Source organism: Chiroxiphia lanceolata, chromosome 6 (assembly GCF_009829145.1).
Source record: "Chiroxiphia lanceolata isolate bChiLan1 chromosome 6, bChiLan1.pri, whole genome shotgun sequence".
In the NCBI taxonomy this organism is placed as follows: Eukaryota; Metazoa; Chordata; class Aves; order Passeriformes; family Pipridae; genus Chiroxiphia; species Chiroxiphia lanceolata.
Genome location: NC_045642.1, coordinates 52,566,010 through 52,587,907, shown reverse-complemented (window position 1 = coordinate 52,587,907; position 21,898 = coordinate 52,566,010). Strand labels below are relative to the sequence as shown.

The window sequence follows — 21,898 nt, the reverse complement described above, 5'->3', positions numbered from 1 at the left end:
GGGTGAGATGCTGAGTCACCAGCAAGGAAATAACAGGTGTGAGTGGGCTCGGAATCAGTGCCACGAGGTGGTGGCTGGGTGGGTGTGCTGGGCGTGTGCCCCTGTTCCCTGCTCTGGCAGCTGCTCATGCCACTGAGGAGAGTGCATTTGGGCTGGTGAAGGTAGAGCATTCCTCACAGCTGGCAGCAGGCTTTGACAAGGCAGTGAGGACCATTCCTTGGATTTCTAATGAAAGGGGATGAGGGGGTCTGAGCTGTCAGTGATCCAGCTCTGCTGCCTCTCCTGGGTGGGTCAATGGGGCCATCCTTGTCTCCTGGCTCTGGGGGAGGGAAGAGAGGAGGGAAATTCACTGATAAGAGGAAGGTCGGAGGCAGAAGAATGTTGGGAATGTGTTTCTTGATCTAATATGGGAGAGACCTAGCCTGGGGTTTTGCTGCCAGCCCTGCAGTGTTACTGCCTGCTGCTGTGAGAATTATGAGATTTTTTTCAACCTGAACTCAAGATGCAAATGGCTCATCTGGCCCCTACCTCCACACAGGCAGGTCCAGAAGATGGAGGTGGTTCATCTCTGAGGGCACAGCAAGGATGGTGATGGCTCTGAGCACTGTTTCTCAGCCTCTGCCCAAGATGGAGCATCTTCTGTTGACTAAACAGCTAATTTGTTTTTTCTTTCTTTTTTTTTTTTTTTTAATGTATGTTTTATGTTGCCATAGGGTGTTTTCTGGCTAAGGTCAGATATCAGGCATGGTTTGGGGTTGAACAGTGGTGTCTGAAGAATTCTGCTTCTAGCAGGTCTCAGAGCACGCTTTGAAGACTGGAGGTAGTTGTGGTGTGCATTGGCTCCTGGGAATGCAGGGCTTGCCTTCCCAAGGAGTCCCCTTTTTTTTTGATAGGGGATATGAAACCACAAGGTGAAGATAATTCTCCATTTCTTTTTCCTTGTCAGTCTTACTCTATTCTTTCCACCAACCAGCCAGTCAGTCCTGAACACAACATTCCGGGCCTGAACACAACAGCTTCTGTGTCACCATTCATCTGCTTAACCTAAATTTCCTGTAGCCATTAGCAGTGCTGGAACCTGCCACAAGCACATGTTGAAGAGGTTGCTCAAGAGGTCTGGGTTGCCAGCCTCCACCTTGGGTAACTTCCCACTTGAATGCTTGAATTCAGAGCTGCTGAAATGCAGTCTCTCTGCCCTCTGTGGGCTCAGAACTGTGAGAAAAGGCTTGTTTGCATCAGAAATAATTCCCATAAGCTTTTTTCTTTTTTTTTGGTTGCTGTTCTTCGCACACAATGTGGTGTGGTAGTCCACACTATAAACACTTAGGAGTGATAAGAAAGTACAAAGGTGAGGGGGGCCACTGCATATAGCAGGCTCCCTGGTGCTTGGGAAACAGGCTTGGACTACTAATGGGCTAACAGACTTAGTCAATGCTGTGGTTCTTGTGGAGACTCTGTCTGTTATCAGCGTCACATCAGCATCACATTGGGATCTTCTTTAGCATTATCGAGCATTTCTGCACTTGTTTGTACAAGTGTTGCTGTCTGTGCAATTTGTGCACTCAGAAACTATGCTTGGTCCAGAGGCATAGCTCTGGTTCCCAGGCAGATGTGGATTAAGCCTCACCTTTGGCATCAGTTTGAATTCTTCCTTGAAGCTGCTTTGAATGCCCAGATACTTTGAGATAAAAATCAGGACCTGCTGTATTATCAGGGTTACTGCATTCACTGTGTAGAGGTGCTCAGCTCCGCTGCTGCCCTGGCACTATGAGGGCATCAGTGAAGCTGAAGTGCAGATGGGAAGGACGCCTTAATCTGACCAGATCTACCAATGGAAGCTGTTGTATCCAACGCACAAATGGAAGTGGTGGAGTCTCTGTCTGTCTTCAAACAGATATGGAGACTAGTTTTGGAACTGTTTAGCCAAATGGGTATTATTGGACTGAATTTAGGGGTAAGTTAACCATGTGTGGTGGCCTGGGGCACAGAGGAGGTCAGACCAAAGGGTCCATGGTCCTCCTGCTTTATATTTAACAATCTCAAACTCTCCTCACACCCTGCTGGGGGACAGGTTCATTACTAATTCAGCAAGTTGTTCAAGCTGATGCTGAAGTCTTGCTGACTTCAGCACTGATCTACTGCAGGATTATACTTGCCACCTTTAGCTATGCATGGCTAAATTTGTGGTGCTGTTGACATGAGGCCTTCACAGGGAAGGTGCTGTAGATTGATTCTGTAAGCTATAGATTGATTCTATAACCTATTTGGTTTACTCTCTTATCTGACCTGGAGACTCCCCCTGTGTTAGGGTGGTTGTTGGGCAGAGTTTGTGGTCCCCGCAGCTGAGGGCGATGTTGCTGTGAACCTTAAAACTACTTAAGCTGTTCACTGAACTGGCGTAGCCTCCTATGGTGTCTTCTTAACCTTTTTCATGAGGACTTGTTTGGATTTCCTGGGTTTGGACAAAGCATGATCCAGACAAAAAAGTGAGCATGTTTCCTCTGAAAGTGTTTGTGCTTTAGACGGGCACTTGACTCGGATCCTTCCTGCTGTTCCTTTATGTGCGGTTTGGCACTTGTCTATGGTAGCACTTTTTCAAGCATATTCCAGTTTTTCTCTTGAATGGTCAAAGCACTCTCAGTGATTAGCTGCAGCTTGCATGCTAGCTCTTCTGCTGAACTGTCCCCAGGGTGGCCAAAAAGAGGCATTCAGGCTTAGCGTTGAGTGCGTTCAGCAGCTACTGGCAAAGGCAGAAAGAAGCTGTTTAGCGCAGAGCCAGCCTAAACCTCACACGTGTGTGTGGGTTTGTGTTGGTCTGTGCAGAGCTGCATTCAGTGGTGCCTGCTCACCGTAGTAGGGCTGATCCTGAAAGGCACTGGCCACGGGCAGCACACATCTACCAGCATTGGTGCCCTTGTTAACACCTGGTTCCTTGCCAATACACACTTGGCAAGGAGTCCGGGGGTTGAATAGTGTCTTTTGCAGTCATGCCATAATAAATGAAATGAGGTAAAATTCAATTCCACTTTTCAGAGCCCTTTTAGGAGTGTGGAAGATGTTTGAGGTTTCTTATATTTTTATGTTGCAAAACTCTTTTCCTCCTGCTGTAACAACTCATGGCCTCTGCTACCCAAATTGCAAATGAAGAAGAAATTTTGCAAAGTTCCAAGTGCATGGAAGGAAGTCACTAAGCTATAATGAAAATGGAGAAAAGGTTTTCTGAGGTTCTTTTATTTTCTCCCCTGTGAAATTTGCAAATGTGTTGCTTCAAAGCACAGTTCTAAACAAAAGCCAGATGCTTTGGAGAGCCGTAAGCCACCCACAATGCTTCTCCAGCAACTTATCTTCTATGCTAGGCCACCCTGTCTGGTGTTGCTGTCTTAACTGCAATGGTAAACTGGCCACTAAATTCCTTCAGGTTGAATTTTACCATATTATGTGAGGATATTCTTTATTTTATTGTCCTGGTATTTTTCTGGTTAGTGTCATGTGCTTCCACTAGAAAAAACAGATGTCCTGGGGAGGCACTTGTTGTGTGCATGCTGCAGCTCTGTGGCCTTGCTGAATACACTTCTTCCCTTTTTACAGCACTGAAAGTTGTGGCAGTGATCTCATAGAGCTGTGCCAACAGCTTACTTTTGTGAGTTTTTCAGTTGTTTTTGAAAGCAAAAGGCACGTGTGTGGAGGGGTTGTTTATTCAAGCCTAAAAGGAAACATCTTGTTCTGTTGTGGAGTATTTTAGTGCATTTTAGATGAATGAGAATTGCTTTCAAACCCAGGAAATTACTTTTATAAAAATACAAGCCACAGTAGTTCAACTTCACTTTCCTTCTGTATCTCCCCCACTCTTAAAACTGATGGCACCAGTAAGGATTCACAGAAGATATTGCTACTGCTGAACCTCCGCTTTTTAGTGAAAAAACCATTTTGATACATTCCCTTCCTCACCCTATACACATGGGGTTTTATTCATTAGGTCTTTCCCAAACTTGCCTTCCATGGAGTGGGAAAACATTTTACTGTTTGACAATGCTTTCCTCTAACACAAGAAGCTTAAATGTGTTTTTTTTTCTCTTTTTCTAAAGATTCGTCTTCCAACTATATCAGGCAACTTGAGACAAAAGTGAAACTGCTGGAGGATGACAACAAGCTTCTTTCCCAGGTAGGTTTTTATTGCCTAATAGGTGGTAGTGTGGCTCAGTTCTGTGTTTTCCATATGGCTGTGCCTGACTGCCCATTTGAATGCACAAGGGCTTTTGGTAAACGTCCTACCCAGGAAGAACATAATGGTCTTTTCATATTAGCCCCCACAGATAGAATTTGGTCTGCTTTTGTTAAAAACAAAAAAAAAAGTAGGACAAAAAAATTGAATCCTCTGTTAGTGTCCGTGTGTGTTTCAGAGATGCATTAATGCCTCCCTGCAGAGCTCCTTGATCCACTGCTGCTCTTGGGGATGCTGTGAGAGTCCAGCGCTTCCTGTGCCCTTGCTGTAGGATTTTGTCTTGCTTGCCCATCTACATTGACTTTTATCTTGTTGAAAGAGGAGACTGTATTCAAAGGACCGCCTTGGGAATGGTTTTGTGCTGTATGGGCTCCCAGCTTTTATTTGAGATCTTACTTAAATCTGAACAGACCTCTCTAAAGTGGCACTTTTTGCTTACATCTCCCTTTCAAAGTCTACTCCACGTGCCACTGGGCTTTTGATTACTCCCGGTGCTTACCTGTCTTTATAGAGCAATGTCAAGCAGTGGGAAGAAAGCAGTTGTTCTGTCTGGTATGTCCTCTGGATCCCCTGTAAAACCCAGCAGTTAGTATAAACAGGGGCAGCTTTGCTGCATTCAGTGAAGCACTGTCTATTTAGACCATTGGAAAAGTTACTCTTTTTTTCTTGTTCTTTGCATCCTTCCACTGTGTTATGTTCTACCCTCCTGGCACTTTAAAGGCTTTTTTTCTATGCTTTGCTTCTTACTTCAAGCACCGAGTTTCACAGTGATTTTGTTCCAGATTCTTTCCAATTATAAGGACTGGAAATAAAATAGGCCTTCTAAAATTATTTAAATACCTTTTTGCCAGTTTATATTGTGCTGTTCTTTTCATCAAATCTGAAAATAGACTGCTCCAGGATCACATTTCTAAAGCATTCCCATTTAAATTAAACAAACAAAAATAATAAAGAGCTCTACACTTACTGAAATTTCAATAAAATAATTTTGTCAAACCTTATATTTTTTGAATTTGATCTGATTGTGACCCTTTTTAAAGATTCTCCCATATTTCCAGTGTACTCATTGACTTTGCTAGCCATGAAACAAAACTCATAGGGCACCAAAGGGTTAAACCCCAAAAGAGTGCTCAACTCAACAGCTTTGGAGTTGCTCCATGTATTGATCGATTGCTAATTTAATTTTAACTTCCTCTGTCTTTCTCCCAAACTGAGAGTGAGCCGGTGTCTGGTGGCGGTCGAAACCCCGAGACTGTTTAATTGGAGCTATTGATAAGCAGATGGGCTGCGTGTGGACAGTTGGGATGTGCATGGATTTGGGGATGGGCTTGATGTGCCCTTGGCCTAGCTTTGTCCTGCCACAGCCGAGCACATTGCTCTGTCTGATCTGCTTTATGAGGTCAAAAAAAAGTGGTTGGTAATTAATGATGGTAATAAATAGGGGCTGAATAGCTGCCTGGGCTTATTGCATTGGGAGGATGAAGCCCAGTTAGCTTTGGGTGTGTGGGGCTGCTTCAGGCTCATGCATCAGCCCTTCAACTCTGCGCTGTCCTGGGTGTGAAGGCTGTACCTTTTCCTCCACTCAGGTGTCATCACCGTTCAGACTGTGTCACTACAAACATTTGAGTTCAGGAGGGAGAGAAATGACCTTAAAATAACTCTGTGTTTTAGTGAAGGCCTGCCACCTCCCCAGCAACAGCAGGCACTGATGCTACCCTGGCTGTGACCTGCTGTGCAGCCTGTGTGTGATGTCTTAATGGCCCTCCAAAAAGACCAGGATCCCACCTATTTTAGATCATGCTATTTATTTTGAGCCAGGAGTCAGCTTTCCTTAGGGCAGCAGAAGTGTTGAAGCTACCATAACCTGGGTGAACTCCCTGGGAATACTGAGCTGCATCACCTTCAGTCTGTCATACTACATACCCAGATTTGGATTTTTTTTCTCTTTCAATGAGAAAGATTAGGAAAATCTGTATAGATGCAAACTGACACGCATATGTACATGTAGCTCCCAGCACTTGCCCAAAAAATTATAATCCACTTACTGTATTCTTATTTGCTTTGTCTGATTGGAAAATGTTTAGCTGTTACCATGCGGATCTTGGGATAAGACTCTAGTCAAAAAGGATCCTGGCAAACTTCCTTCTGTTTTGAAAGTTGCCAGGTGATCCCGGCCGTTTGAACTTTGCAATGCCAAGCTGGCTTGTCGACACTAAAGTCACATTTTAACTCAACTTGTCTTTCTCCCTGGGAGTATTGACTTTGCAATAATATTTGCAGCCCGGTGTCAAGAAGTTCTATCACCAGCGTGCTGAGGAGCGATGAAACCTGACGTCCTAAGTAACAAACAGTGCCTGTGCATTAAGGGATTAACAAATCAGTGGTGGTTATGGAAGTCTTCCTGGATTCCTTCCAAGTGCTAAACATAGAGCTGAAATAATGCTTCATCCAGAGAAACCCGAGAAGGCCGGTGCTGCAAGAGATATTTGCAAGCTTTACAGGAGGATTTATATTCCAGTGGCCAGTGACACAATACCCCTTTGCTGGCTGGTGCATCTTGAGCGAGATTTGTTGCTTTATCTTCTTCAGCATCTGTTGGTGGTGCTGCTGAGAGGTGGTGTCTTTGTACCCACTTCTGATGTGGCATTAAGTTGGTGCAGGAGGTCCTGAGCCTGCACTTTTCTCCTGCTTCCCGACATAACCTTTTTCTATAAGCACTTTGGAAGAAAGCCTCAGTGGGAGAGTCAAAAGCTCTCCAGCCTGTGCCTGGCAGCTGCTCTGTGCTGTGCATGTTACCTGCAACACAGTGTGTGGGGATTCACACACGGTGTGTGGGGATTCACACTTCTGTTTTTCTAGTGACTTATTTGAACAGGTTAATGGAGAGAGCTTTTCTTACTCTTGGGAGATCAAGAAATACCATCTCACAAGCCACACTTTGCAGTGGGAGGAAAATAAATGGAGATGGTGTGTAATTTATGATAGCCATAAAGGATTTTTTGTTGTTGTTGTTGTTTTGACATCTTTTGCTTTCTAGGGGAGGAGATGTGTATTTCCAGTTGGGAAGTGAGCTGCTTCTTATTTTGCTAACCCATCAGTAAAGATCACTCTTCCCATTCTCCTTTGAGGAGAGATGACTCCAATTTTTACTTTTCCTTTTTACTCAGTTTATGCTGTAATGTTTTGCTGGCATGACCGTGTTAGCTGGAAGGTCATACTTTTTCTTGGGTGGCATGGCTATGCTGGCAAAATCTCTGGCAGCAGTTCTGGGGAATGCTGTAGCAAATGCCAGTACCAGAAAAGGCCCCTCAGCCCTGCTCTCCAGTGCTGGTAGGTGTAGGTGTCTCCACAGTGGCAAAGACCCCACAAAGCCAAGTGGGGACCTCTGTGTCCTGGGATTGACAGTGTGAGCCTTTCTCACAAGTGTAACTGGTTTCTGGAAGTTTTAGTTGAAGTATAAAGAAGATGAATGCAAGCTCCAAGGAATGTTGTGTGTTGATTTTGGAGAGCTTCATGGGCATCACTTTTATAGTCTTAAACTCTCCAGGGAAGAAGTGCCCTGAGTTCTGCTGTGTTCATGTAGTCAATCTGTGCAACATCACGTGGGAGAAGCCCTTATTTTCCTCTGTGTCTTGTGGAAAGTGTTCAGGAGAGCTGGTGTTAACCTTTCTTTAGTGGTATGTGGTTGACTAGGTGAGGTTACCTTCCGTATTGCTAAGATATAACCCCTGAGGTGGGAGACCGTATTTGGTTTCCATTTAGGCATTCCCCTGAGCTGAAGGTGTCCAAGCAGAAAATAGACCCCTTAAGCCATCTCACACTGACCCTTGAACTAAAAAGGAATTTTTAATTACACACTTTCCCCTTAAGGTTAGAGAGACCTGTGTTTATAACATTTAGGAACTCCAAAGGCCATTTCTGGTTAGTTTTATAAGTAATGCGTACATTTTAGAGATAATAACAGTGACAAACTTCTGGCTATTCTTTCACATTGTCTTGCATTTTCAGCTCTTTCTGTACAGTGGCAAGGATTGAGCACTTTCAAATAAAATTGAATTTTATAGGTTTTGTGGACTCATCACCCTGTTCTCTCTCCTTATAACTAACAACTGTGCCCCATGAGCTGGCTATCGGGACTCTTTTTGATTTATAGTCTCTGCTGAGCTGTGTCTGGCTTTTCCCTCCAGAACAGAAATGCCAGAGGCATTTTTCTGTTCAAAGATGCCCAGGGCATATTGTACACCTTTGTTTCAAAAAGCCCAACTTGGAACAGAGCAGATTTTTGGGCAGGTGAGGCTCTGAGTAACTGGACGTTTGACAATGAGGTCCTGGTGCATCTTTCAGGGAAAATTTCAAGTCCCCTGGAGCAGAGCAGAATTAAAAAAAATTCTCTATGGAGTGACAGCCCTTGGGATTTATGAAGAACATAAGAGTATTTAATTAAAATTGTGAATAGACTTCAGTATCACCAGCATTCACAGCAGTTCAGTATCTGCCTGCTAGCTGACTGGGTTTTAGAGTATGCTTGGAAGATCTTTGAAGCATCCCTAGAAGTTCTTGAAAACTATACTTGGTCTTATTTTTAAGAAACTGCATGCTTAGCCTAAATTAAAAGAAGGCTGCAGCTGTGCAGATAGTAAAATGATGGTAGGCAATGGCTATAAACACTGCTATTAAAACAGAGCTGAGGTGTTTGACCTGGGAGCTTCCATGGCCAGGGCATCTACAGGCTGCTGCAATTCTTAGGCAAGTGGGATCTTGGCACAACCATGCACTCAGCAGGCAGCTCCCAGCATATAGGTCTGAAAACAAGGGGGAAAAATGTGGACTGCAGGATCGAAAAGAGCCTCATAATTGTTAGTGCTGCAATGAACAAAGATGTAGATGCCATTCAGTGGAGAGCCTGATCTCTTCCCTAGGAGCAGAGGATGGAGGAGAAAAATAAATTGCCCACAATGTGCTGGCTGGCTCTGGGAGAGTCGGACTGCAATTTCCTATGTTGTTTTATTATCAGTTGCTTTTGTGCCAAGTCTGCCATTAACAGTTCCTGCTTGTGGAGTTGCCTCTTTGCTCTCAGAGTTGCTGTAAGGTCTTAAACTTTGGGCCTCCCTGTGAATTGGCTCTGGAGGTTTGTTGCAAGGCCATGGCTTGTGCCAGGAGCATTGCACACGCTCACCACGACAGGAACAGAATTACAAACCTGTCTAATTTCCCCAAAGTCTACCTACTGTTTGTATGTGAGGAGGATAAGTATAATTGCTTTAATTTAAGGTCTCACAAGGGAAATTGGATTTTTTTTTGTAATACAGAGCAACTCAGACATGAAAAGCTTTCCAGGCAGTTGGTCTCCATTTAAATTCAGAATATTGAAGGGGACGTGCCCTCAGTTAGTATATTACCATTTTTAGGCAGTGTTTAAATGTTTAGCTGCATATTAATTTTAAGTAATAAAAAAGGAGATCTATGTTTGGGATCACATCCAAATGTTCCTTTCAAGTCAATGGTGCGAATTCCTACAGGACTCCATGCATTTTGGAGTACAGCTCTAGTAGAACCAGATTTTCATGAGACCTTCTCTCCTGAGATCTTCTCTCATGAGACCTTTCATGAGACCACTCTCAAAACTTTGATTTAAGCCTCTAACTTGCATTGCATTGTCTACATGCATAAATGCAAAAGATGTTAACAGAATCTCTCAAATGTTCCTTCCTTAGTTGTGGCAGTAGAATCTTCAAGAAAACATAGCATGCAAAACCAGTTGATGTCCAAGTGTGTTTTATTTCACCTCCTTCTTTTATGAATTAAAATGACAAGACTGATCTGACCAATTTGCTATCCAATAGATTGACTTGAGATGTAATTAAATAATATGTACTTGTTCAATAAAATGTTTTTCCTCCCCAAATAAGAGATGTACAGTTTATAGAAGCAGTTCAGACATGTCTCAGACGTGCATCCAAAATACCTTCAAGCCCTTTAAGACAATGGATTTCCTTCTGTTGACTCTGGACATCAGGGTCTTGGGCTGCTACATACCAAAATAAATATTCTCCTGACATTCACCTTGCATTCATGCATATCTAAAATGCATGATCAGTGACAAAAAGGAGCTTTTGCAACTTGTAATGACATCTGGATGGTGTACTGTGTGTTCTGGGGTTGTTGCCTGTGGTATCCAGGGATTTTATGAGACTATAAATAGAGTTCCCTAAAAACCTATTTTATTTATAATTCAAGAAGATTTGGATCCAGAAGTTGATTAACAGATAGACAGAGACATACTCACTTGATTGAGTCTTACAAATTTGAGACAATCGTATAATTTCTTGCAACTTAAATTTTGAAAGGACTGGAGCTGAATTTCTGTGTACGGGTGTGTGTGAGAGAGATGCACACACACAAAGCTCTGCCATGCCCCATTTGTTTCTGTTGTGGGTAAAGCAAGAACATTGGGTTTAATGAGGCTCAGTTTAACCTCCAGCTGTGAAATACAGGATTAGTAATATCCTGTGCTTAACCAGCTTTGTAATAATTTCCTTAGATTCTACTTTTTTCTCTGTATGAGGACAGGCCCAGGGAAAAAGCTGTTAACTGAGGTTAGATCAGGCTATGAAGAAGAAGCTTTTTGTGTCTTTGTAACATGTAGAGAGGTTCAAAGAACACAGAATCTCAGTGATCAGTCCATCTGAGAAATAGCTGAGAACTAAGCAATAGCTGTAGAGGCTTAGAAACAGATTTTTGCAATGAGTTAAATGCCAAATTCAAGCCCAGCTCAAGAAACATTCAGTGTCTGATATCTGAAAACAACTTGGGGAAGTATGGGAAGGATGTTAATCATTCATTGCTTTGGAAAAAAAAAGTGTCTTTGCCCAAAACTGTAAGCTTGTGACAAGATTTTCTATTTTGTTTTGGTTTTCATGAAGCCAAAAATGCAAATCTAAATCTTTATAAGAGAGTTTTAAAGAATATTCAAACTATCTCATAGAAATTGAGACTGGCTGTAACTGATTGTCTCTGACTCTTTAAATCCTGGCTCAGCAGAGAACTTTGAATATCTGAGTAGTCTTCTAGAAGAAAGGGACTTGAGTGCCCATCCTGCCCTGAATGCTGCTTGAAAGAAGAGAGAGAAGGTCAGCAGAGCCCTTGGTCAGCTGGTGTCCAGCATTAGTTAAAGCCTGCAAGGGACCATTGTTGATTTATCAGGAGGGTATTCAGATCTTTATTTTTCTCATTCCCACCCCCGTTGTTCTGTGGGATGTGGGGAGTGCCTTAAAGGCATCCCAGTGGCACTGCTGTGGCTGAGCTTTTTGGAGGAGGTGCAGTGTGGTTCCCTTTGGCCTTGTTGCCTGGAGTGCAGCTGACAGGAGAAAATGAAAGGTGACTCCAGGGGATGTTGCATTGAGTTTGTTTCTATGCTTAATACTACATCCACATTTACATCTCCTTGCCTGGAGGAACTGGGGCAGCATTCCTTAGCCTCTCCATTAGTATCCCTAGTAAAGACACTAATTTTGGTTCCAATGAGCCATGAATGGGCTCTACTAGTCTGTGACTCTGAAACTCATGACATGCAAGATGCAAACCAGACTGGGGCTACACCAAATGTCAATGGTTATAACTCTGTTTGGCTTTGTTAACTATTGATCTGCATTTCTGTTTGGGTTATGGGCTGTGATACTTGAATCTCTCAGCTGTGCCAGCTCATATTTCCTCTTGAGCAAAGCCTGCCAGTTTTGTGATTATAATTATATACTGCAATTTGGTTTGAACTGATTATCTGAGTCTCCCATGAGTTATGGATTTGATCTTTCTCTGCAGATCTAAAACAAGAGGACAAAAATACAGTATTAAGAGTGTACTAAAGTTCCCTACCTCTGTCGCTACAGAGAATGGAGAGGTTTGAAATTTGCACTGCTTTTATTGCCTGTACCCCACTGAGATACTAATAAAAATATTTTTCCAATAGTGATTTTAGGTGGTGAAATCTGCTCAGCCTCTTACTGACTGTCTTCTACCTTTCCCAAAGTTGTTACCTCCCCCCACAGTAGAAAATTCCAGCTGTGGCCAATGCAACCAGATGAAATCTGGTTGCCCCTCCAGCTTGTATGAATGCAGCTCATGATGTGAGGGGGAAGTCAGAGCATAGGCAGAAGTGGGGATCCTTGTCCGTGCGTTACATTTGCAAATGGCTGAGATCGAGTCATGGCACAGTGTCCAAATTCCTCCTTACAGCTCCCTGTGCTGCTGCTGCACAACAGCTGTGCACCTCATTCTCAGGGTCACACCATTTCCAACTCCACATGAACTGCTGAAAATGGCTTTACTGATGGAACTGGGTGAGGGTGTGCTTGTGACCTCCTGTCTGAATCCCAGGGAGGGGATCAGGAGAGTAGATGTCTTGACAGACCTTTATCCTCTAAAGCCTTTGTCACCAATTCAGGAATGATCCCTGGATGTGCTACATGTACAACAGGGATATGAGCCAGTGTAAAGGAGTTTAATCTCTCCTGTTACAGAAAGCATGACATGGAAGATGTTAAATAGTTTTAATCTCATCCCTTAGGTTTTTTTTTTCTTATTTGCAGAGTTCTTTCAAAATCAAATACGTTGATTTTTTTTTTAATTGCACTCATGTGTGTAATTTCCAACTTGCCTGATAAATGCTGTTGAAGCTAATGGAACTCTTCACATATGTGTCAGATATGTGCTTTGCTGAGCTTATTTTTCCTTAAATATATCTTGTAGTGATAACTGCAATTACTGAACCTTAATTCAATTATTAGCTAGCTTTACATAGGGAAATTGCCCATCCCTCAGGTTCCTGGTGCATGAGACAATAAAACACGTGTTAATGAGATAAGGAGGAAATGTTTGTGCAAGATGGTGTGGTGGGGGATATTCTCTGGGGCACAAGGCTGCCTGACAGGGCCACTCATGTGTGGTGCTGAGGTCATGAGAAACAGGGGCCGTTGCCCTGCTGCCCATGTGAGAGCTGTGTAAGGCAGATGCTTTGCAACATCTCCTTCATGTTATTTGAGATGTGTTTCTGCTTTGCTTTACCTCAGCAAAATATCACTGCTCTGCTGGACTTACTAAGGCTATCTTGGGCCAGGTCATTCTTACAGAGAGGTGTGTTCTGAGAGTGCCGTTGAACTCTGCAGGTGTGATAAAATACCTGTAGTTGTGAAGAAGAATAAGGTGATCAAGCTTTATCAACTGTTTGTGGGGTCACCATGCTCTAAATCTGGATAGTAAGATGTTAATATTTGTGCAGATAATAATGGGCTGCAAGGCTTCGTTCATGAATATGGGAAAAGGGGTTTGGTCATCTGTGGTAAAGATACAGATTTTTTTCAAGATGATAAAATAACTTTTTTCTATTAAGTTTCCAAATGTATAATATTCTTCTGTTCCCTTCTAGCTGGCTGACTGCAACAGCTTGCCACTTAATTTCTGTAAGGTAGAGAGAGCTAATGCATCCATGAACAGCTTCTTGGATCTAGGGGCTCTCTTTTAATACTGCTGCTGGTTGTTTGGGGCTCTGATTGCTTGTTCTTTCACATGCTAATGTTGGTGATTTCCATTTTTTAATCATCTGAATGTATTAAATATGCCACTAATTTATTTTTATTTCTGCCTGTACTTGTGCAATAGACATTGGTTAGTAAGTTCTGGCCAACTTCAAATCAAAGCCATTTACCTACCTGAAGAGAAGCTGGCACTTTCAGCTAAATTGCTGCACAAAATAACAGGAAAAGATTTTGAGCTAAACCTTCCATTTAATTACCCAGTTGCAAACAATGGGTTGTTGAGTGTAAAAATTGAGGCAGTTTCAATTACTGGAACAATTATGGTTTAGAGAATTGTTGCTGGCAGGTTTAAGAATTTATATTACAGTGATGGGCAAGTAATCCAGGTAATGGGCAGTACAAGAGTCCATAAAGATGAAGGCAGTCTGACATAGTAGACTGAAATAAAACCTTCCGATTTTTTTCCCTCTTCACAAATGTATATAACCAGAAGCCAAGGTCTCAACAGAGTTTTCTATCTAACATCCAAGATTTATGGGGTGAAAGTGGAATCTGAAGTAAGAATGAGATTTTTTTTTCCATATAGACTTTTTTTTTCCACATAGAGAGAATTACCCAAATCATAAGCCCAAATCCTTATTGGGTTTACATGGTCAGGGTGCAATGCCCTTGCCCTATTGCTGAGCACCAGCTTCACTCTGATATTTAAATGATGTCTTAAGGAAATCCTGTGCTTTGTAGAAGGGGAGGTAACCACTAAAAAGTGGAAATTGCTTGTCTGTCAGAAGGCTGGGTGATGGTGTGGCATAATTGTTTGTCCAAAGAAAATCTTCTGAACTGGTGTCAATAAGGGTATCTTCTCTTGTCAGTATTGAGTTCCTCACAGGATTGCTTTCCATCTAGTTGCATTTCATGCTGTTACATAATTTCTTCTAAAGTTATGTTGAAATGTGGATATAATATTAATACATATAAGTGGTACAGTGTGTAATCTGTGTCTCTTGAGCTTAGTGCAAGTGGGTCTCTGTTGTATGAAAATGAAGCTGATTATTATAAATCCTCCAAAATGACAGCCCTTTCGGAAGTCTACTGTTGGTGATTCATGTATGTTTAATTCTCCTCTGCATTCTGGACGCATTTTGCCATCCCTTTATAAAGAGACTCCCCAGAGGTAAACAAAAAGGGGCTTTGTAGGACTTCTGGCCTTCGAATTGGTGCTTTGTTGTGTGTTTTTTTTAAATGAAGTGTAGACCAGGAGAGAAAGCTTTCACAATGCAGGAGGTTACAAATGAGTTACAAAGAGGTGAAGAGAGCAGCGTCTCAGGTGCTCAGCTGTAGTCCTCAGGTGACACCAGGCCTGACCCTTCTTGCTCCTGCTGTGCAGCAGAAGGATGCAGGTCTCTAGCAGCTCTTTACCACACCTACCAAGGCTCCAAGAGTGCCTTGGATATGCTTAGGCATGGGATGCCCATGTTTAGATATCCAAATTGATCCCAGAGGACCCCACAGCCTGTGGGGAGAAGGGAAGCTGTAGCCCTGATGACTTTAATACTTCCACAGGGTACAGAGTCAAATTGATCATTTGTGATTAAATATAGTTTTTAAACTTTTTTCAGTCTTCATCTGTTACAACTTATAAGAAGGGAGAAAATACTGTTTTCAATTAAAGGCTACTTATGTAACAACCTTGGTTTGAATGCTAATTCATGAATTACTGGAACCCCACAGTGCTGATTTTTAATTTTCCTCGGTCACTTCAACACATATTTCTAATTGAAATAGATTTTTTGCTAATCTCTTTCGTAAATGCTGAGGACTTTCTGTCAAGTAAATTTCTGTCTTTCTGTATTTAATTTCTGTTAAGAACAGTCCATTTTGTTACATCAAAGTGTTTAAAAATTAAATCTGTTTCTTCTTTTTTCTCCATTCTAGCAGAAGTAACACTGAAGGGTAACAGAAAAGATAATTTGTCTAACTTGTCTCTAAGTTTTCAACACTTTATCTTCGCAGTTGGTTCAACATAGCTGCAGCGCTGATCTGACTTTACTGGACAGAAACAGAAAGGAAAATAAATGTTTCTTTGTAGTACTTTGACCTTAAAATACCCCAAACACCATCCATCTTCTTGTGTTATTTGTGTTATTTTTCAATTGAATCACTCAGCACAGTGGGTCAAAAAGTCAGAGGCCACCATTTCTTCTCCCTGCTAGCAGGATAGGAAGCTTTGATAGGAACAAGTGTTTGCTGGTTTTTTGTTGTTTTGTTCTGCTTTTTTTTTTAAATGTAATTTTAAGCATTGGTAACCATCAAGAATTCAATTTCTATTTCTGTTTAAAATTATATATAATTTGTTATGGAAAATACCACTTTCCACCCATCAAATTGCTTCTGTAATCAAATTGCTTCTGTTTTCTAGACAGAAAAAAACCCAGTTGGGTTTGCAGTCCATTTTTACTAAAACCCTGATTTGTAGGTCCTTTTCTTCTCCCACTGATATGAGTAGGCCAAACTCCCTTCCCTAATGGGAGGGGCATGTCTGTGTCCATTTCTTTCATAAAAGGCGGACAAAGATCTCGAGCGTTGGTTCAAGAACAGTATCTTCTGGGGTCACTCTAGGTTCAGCCTAGTTGAAAAATTTAGCAATAAATGTCATGTCATTATTTCCAAGTATTGAAGAACGATTGTATCGGAGTGACCACTGCGGAGCTGTCAGTGCTGGCAGTGGGTAGCACAGGTTTGCACTGCACTGCAGGAAAAGTTGTTGGGTTTGCAGTCTTGTCTCCATGCTCATCAGCTGGGGAAGGAAGGCAATGCCAGTGCTGAGTTAGACTGAGGGCAGGTCCTGCACTTTTGTACTGCTGGGAAAGTCAGGAGACGCTTTTTTTGGGGGTGGGGTTTTTGTTTGGTTGGTTGGTTTGTTTTTTGGTTTTTTTTTATTTGGTTTAGCTTTTGAATGAAACTAGTGTTTGAAAAAAATTCACATAAAAGAGCAAGAGCCACTCTGGAGTAGTCAATAGCCATTTGTTGGCTTTTACTGGGGACAAGTGTTTTTCAGGTTACACAATTTGATCAGGTTGGATAAAGACTGACTGTGAGTCTCCTCAGCTCTCTCTTGGTCTCCTTTGCTGTCTCCCTCCCTCTTCTCTGCTCCTCAGCTTAGGAAATGTTTCCAATAAAAGTTTAATCGAAATGGCATGCTCCCAGGGAGCTTTAGTTCAGATGAAAATGATTTTGCTGATAAATTCCTTGGAACTCCAGAAATGTGAAGTGATTTTACCTGAAGGATAATTTATTATAGACATGTTGCCCATTAGCTGGCAACATAATCTCCAGCAATGATGATGAACAGAGATGATCATGGATTGTACTTTTAAAATGCCTTTCTGAGTAGAAAAGCAATTTGGGATCCACTTACATCTCAGTAATGAAAATTAGGTAAGGTAATAAGAGATTTCATTTTGTGAATGAATTGACAATGCAAATATCAGGATTTTTAATTTAGGTTTAAGTGGAGTAATGGCTACTCATTCTGATGCATCATTAGTCATATTGCTTTTTAATGAGGGATTCACTTTCTTTTCCTGGTTAGCTCCAGCACTGATAGCAAAGCCCAAGGAATGTGTAAATGTTTAGGGGGGTCTGTTGAAGATGTGTCACCGCACTATTTTAATTTTAAAAAGGAAGAAAAAAGCAGTTTTCATTCTATGGTGAAGAAATACATATTTTCTTTCAATGCAAGGAAGATAAATAGTGCAGAACTGTGATCCGTAGCTTGTTGTAAAAAAAAAAAAAAAAGGCAAACCACCCAAACAATTAGAGTAAGATACATTTTGAAATAACTTCTGGAAAATATAGAAGGAAAATTGTGTTGAATGGACTGCTCATGAAAGGGACTATCTTCATGACAGACAGTGGGAGGAAAAAGTATTACTTTGGCCATCTCCAGCATGGATGTCATATAAATAGTGGCAGATGAAGAATTCTTCTTGCCCTAGCAAACCCACTCTATGCCCTAAACACCTTGTTCCCCTTCTGAATAGATCTCTGTTCAGCATTTTTATTTCTTAGATATCTTTTTTTTTTGTCTTGTCCTATTTTTTTCTCTTTTTTGTTTCTATTCTTTAATTAAGAGCTTGTTTTGATGTTCATTGAACTCAGTGGGAATCTTTCCATCAAATTGAATGCATTAGGTCAGATTCATAATCAGCAGCCACTGAAACAACGTAACAATAGTTTTGTCACACACTAGTGCACTGTCTTAAATGGGATTTGCTTTAAAAAAGCAATAGAACTAATCCATTATAAACACTTGTTAGAGCAGAGTTTTGACTGTATCTGTGTATTTACCAATACAATTTCAACCAATTTAAGACAAATTGAAATTAATGCAGATTTTTGCTCCAGGCAGGAGCATAGGGCAGTTAATTAAATCAATTTAAACTAGCATATTTTTAGGCACAGCAATGTGATGTTGCATGTTGACTACGTTTGGGTTTTGTTGCCTTCCTTCCTTTGGTGGGCAAAGCGTTTTTTGACTTTCTATGAGGACAAGCTGTAACGTGATGAAACGTGGTGCATTGAATGTAGACCAACCCATTCGGAGCTGGGGGCAAGAGAGCAAGTTTCTGGGATGCAAACAAATGTCTACCAAATCTCTCTTTCTTGGGCCTGTTTCTATACTCCTGCTGCCCCATAAGTATTGTGCATCTTACAGGTCTCTGTGCTTTGCAGAAGTCTGAGCAATCCAGAACCTCTAAACACTGTCGAGGCAACGCCTGCCCTTCTGGAGCGGAGCCTTCGAGGAGATCTGCAACCTTTGGGGTCTCCTTCACAAAGCTACAGCCTCACATTTTTACTCTACTGTTTTATTTTTCTTTTCCCTTGGCCATGCAAATGCCCCTTCATCATGGATATCAGAGAAAGGTGCATGAGCTCCTGAGCTGACAATCTAAGGGAGTGGGTAGCAGAGTGTCAGGACCTCTCCAGGAGGTTGCTGTGTCCCCATGCCACACAGTAGTGAAGAAGAGGTTGCACACAGCAGGGCAGTGGAAGGAAAACCAGGCAAGGTAAATTTCTCTCAGGATAACCAGCAAGAGGCATCACATGCCTGGGACGCTGCCAGTAAATTAAGAATCTTCTCATCATCTTCCTTTGTGACCTGCTAACCTTCCTTTGAAATACCTCCCAGGAACAGTGGTGGAAACTCAGTTTTGCAGCAGTCACTTTTCGGCCTCAGAAGGAGTTATCTCCTTCAGATCTCTCTCTGACTCTCTATTGTGAAATGTGAAAGAAATATAGGCCAGATCTTCTCTGATGCCACTTCGTAAATTCATGGGAATCCCAGACATCTGATATGGTGAAGTCATTCTGTATCACTTGATTCCATGTGAGACACAACATTTCCCAGCAGATTGCATGATACTGGACTAGCATCCATTTCTCATGATGGCTTTCTTGAAAATTTCTCTTCTCTTTACAGCTTATAAAAAGAAAGTTGATAGGGTGAGGGCTCCAGAAGGTTTGTGAAAGCACTGAGTCACTGTAGAAGTTTTAATGTATTAAAACAACATTTTGAAATAAAACCAAAGATGAATGTGTGCTAAACAGACCATGTAGCTACAAGAAAACGTTTCTGACACTGATAGAAAATGATGTATCCACTCTGACTGCACCAGTTCTTCTCTTGGAGCAGGAAATGTAAATGAACTTTCAGTATTTCCAGAGATCTGTGCATGGCCACAGTCCCTAAAGTCTCAGTTGTGTTCAGGCCTTTGGGTTACTGAGGGTTTTTTTTATACAATTGAGCTGATTTATGAGATTTCCTGTTAAATTTTATTGCACCAATGATTTTTCTTTGGTTCTTTTGAAGTAGAAAACATCATTTCTACAGCAAAAGCAAGTTGAAAGTCTTAATGGAGCATAACAGTCTGAAAGGTCATGATTTTGTAGCTTTAAAGTAGAGGACAGTGCAGTACTTGATACTCTTAAAAATATGAAAAGTTAATGAGGATGTTTATTGGTAATAAAGAAAGAATATTCTCCCAGACCTTTGATTTTGGCTACTTGAGTACTGACTTTTTGTGAGTGTACTTTTATAAATGAAAAACTCTTCTCATTCTAGGACTGTCACATTTCAAAATCACTGAGCTAGGTAACAACACAATGCAGAAACTTTGTCCCAGGGAGATTATTCAGTCATCCTATCACCCAGTGCTGCTTCTCCCTTTGAGTGCAGACTGTTGATTGCATTTACCTGGTTTCTAGGGTCATATAGATGACCTTTATATATTTGACTTTGCTAAAGACCTGTGGCTGCAGGCAAATTTGTAACCAAATAAGAAACCCTTTCTGTTGAGGTAGGTTTTGCAAGTTTAGGTGAATCATAGTAGCACTGTTTACAAACTCTCAATCTAAAAAATGTCCCCTGATGTATTTTTTTCTGATTTTGATTTAATCTGAAGTCTTAAAAATATTTTTTTATATGCATCCTAACAAATGATTTTAATGAATGTGTAGGAACTTAGGTAAAACAAAAATGCCTTCCTGCTGTATCACCTAATGGAATGAATCTCGAACAGTTCACTTCCAGCTGCTTGCAGGTGTTTTCTCCAGGTCTGGACATGAAAAAAGCATTTTGTTACAATGTTTACTATCACTGTTGTTGCAGGCAGAAGTAATGAGAACAGGTCAGAAGTGGCCGTGGGAAAAGCCAGGACAGGAGCAGGAGCAGCACAGCTTTCCTTTATCTCATTGATACAGTGTCCTGTTTTCTGTCCTTGTCTTTGCAGCAGTCCAGCACGGGGGACCTGAGGACTCTGAGGAAAGGATTGTCCCCGTACCACTCTGAGTCACAGCTCTCATCACTGCCACAGTATCAAGATGCCCTGCAAAATGTAAGAGAAGTTTCCTTACCTATATAGACAGAGCCATGGGTTTCCCTGAAAGTGGAAGGGGCATGTGAAGATTATGGGGGAGCTCTTCCAGGTGTGAGTTCACCCTGAAACTGGTGGTGCAAATGTGCAGCTGAAACCTGCAGCTGTTGGGAGGATGGGGAGCCCCTGGAACATTGATGTTTACCTGAATTTGGATCATTAACTTCCCAGCGTAGGTTTTCAGTCAACTGACAGTCACTGCTGTGCATCTTTAAAGCTAGGGTGAGTCTTGTTACACCTGCAGCTGCTTCTTTGTAAATGCCCCGGGCCTGCAGTAAAAAAGCTGGTTGTGGATGAGGCTTGCCAGGTGTCCGGCAGTGTGCGGTCAGGGTTGCTTTAGCAAATAAGTTCTTAGGCTCTTCTGTATCACAGATGAGGTTTATGTTTCCTAAGATTTGCCTACATTGCTTCTTCTCAAGCAACAGAATAATCTCTATTAAAGCCTGTTGCAGAAGATGGATACTGTGCTGCTGTGCCAGGACTCCTCCTGCACCATGTACCAGGCATGGCTGAGGATCTCGAGCCCTGCCAGATGATTGCCTTCCAGATGTTCCCTTCACTGCTTGGGCCTCTACATTTGCTTGGTGACATTGTTTTCCAGATTGCAGGCAGAACGTAGGTGCAGTCAGAGACTCCTGGTGGGAGTGGGCTGCGAGTGTTGTGAATGTGAACAGAAGCCTGATGACAGCACAGCTGGAAAACCTCCCTGTCCTGTTTCTGGGACACTGGTCAGCAGAGCCGTGGGTACTGTAGGCTGGTTGTATGTTGGCTGCTTGATTGGGTAAAAGTCATTCTTTAGATTTAGTGTATATATTAGAGTAGTAAAGAAGGGAGCAATAATAATTTAATAATAATTTAAGAAAGTTTGTGTAAATAAAACTCTAGTATGAAAGCAGATCCCCTTTCTGTCTCTGCTGAACTGCAAACTTCAACCCAAATGGTTCAAATGATTCGAACCAAAAAAAAGAATAAAACCATCCAAAGGAATATTCACTTTTCTGACTTTGTGCCCCATGTATAAAGACAGGAGACTTTGCAGGGAGTGCAGAAATACATGAACCTGAAGATGTTTGTCTGGCTGTGCCAGCATTACAGTTTTGGGGAGTTTGCTTTGCTTCTCTTGTGCTCAGGATTTTGATCCCCAGCTTCCAGGCAGGCAACGCTGAGTCAGCCTGTGCTGGTTGCCTCAAGAAGAGGTGCTACACTCATGTTTA

At 41.9% G+C, this 21,898-nt stretch overlaps 1 protein-coding gene across 3 annotated transcripts in view; it reads left to right on the top strand.

Annotated features, from left to right (window-relative positions):
• Nucleotides 1–21,898, top strand: part of CCDC85C (coiled-coil domain containing 85C) — a 110,909-nt gene that overhangs the window by 64,187 nt on the left and 24,824 nt on the right. For 2 of the 3 annotated variants that reach the window (XM_032690634.1, XM_032690637.1), the window contains exons 2-3: nucleotides 4,086–4,162; nucleotides 20,541–20,645. In XM_032690634.1, coding sequence (XP_032546525.1) covers nucleotides 4,086–4,162; nucleotides 20,541–20,645 — 182 coding nt within the window. The remainder of the gene's footprint in view (nucleotides 1–4,085; nucleotides 4,163–20,540; nucleotides 20,646–21,898) is intronic. The other variant, XM_032690636.1, reaches the window with a different exon arrangement.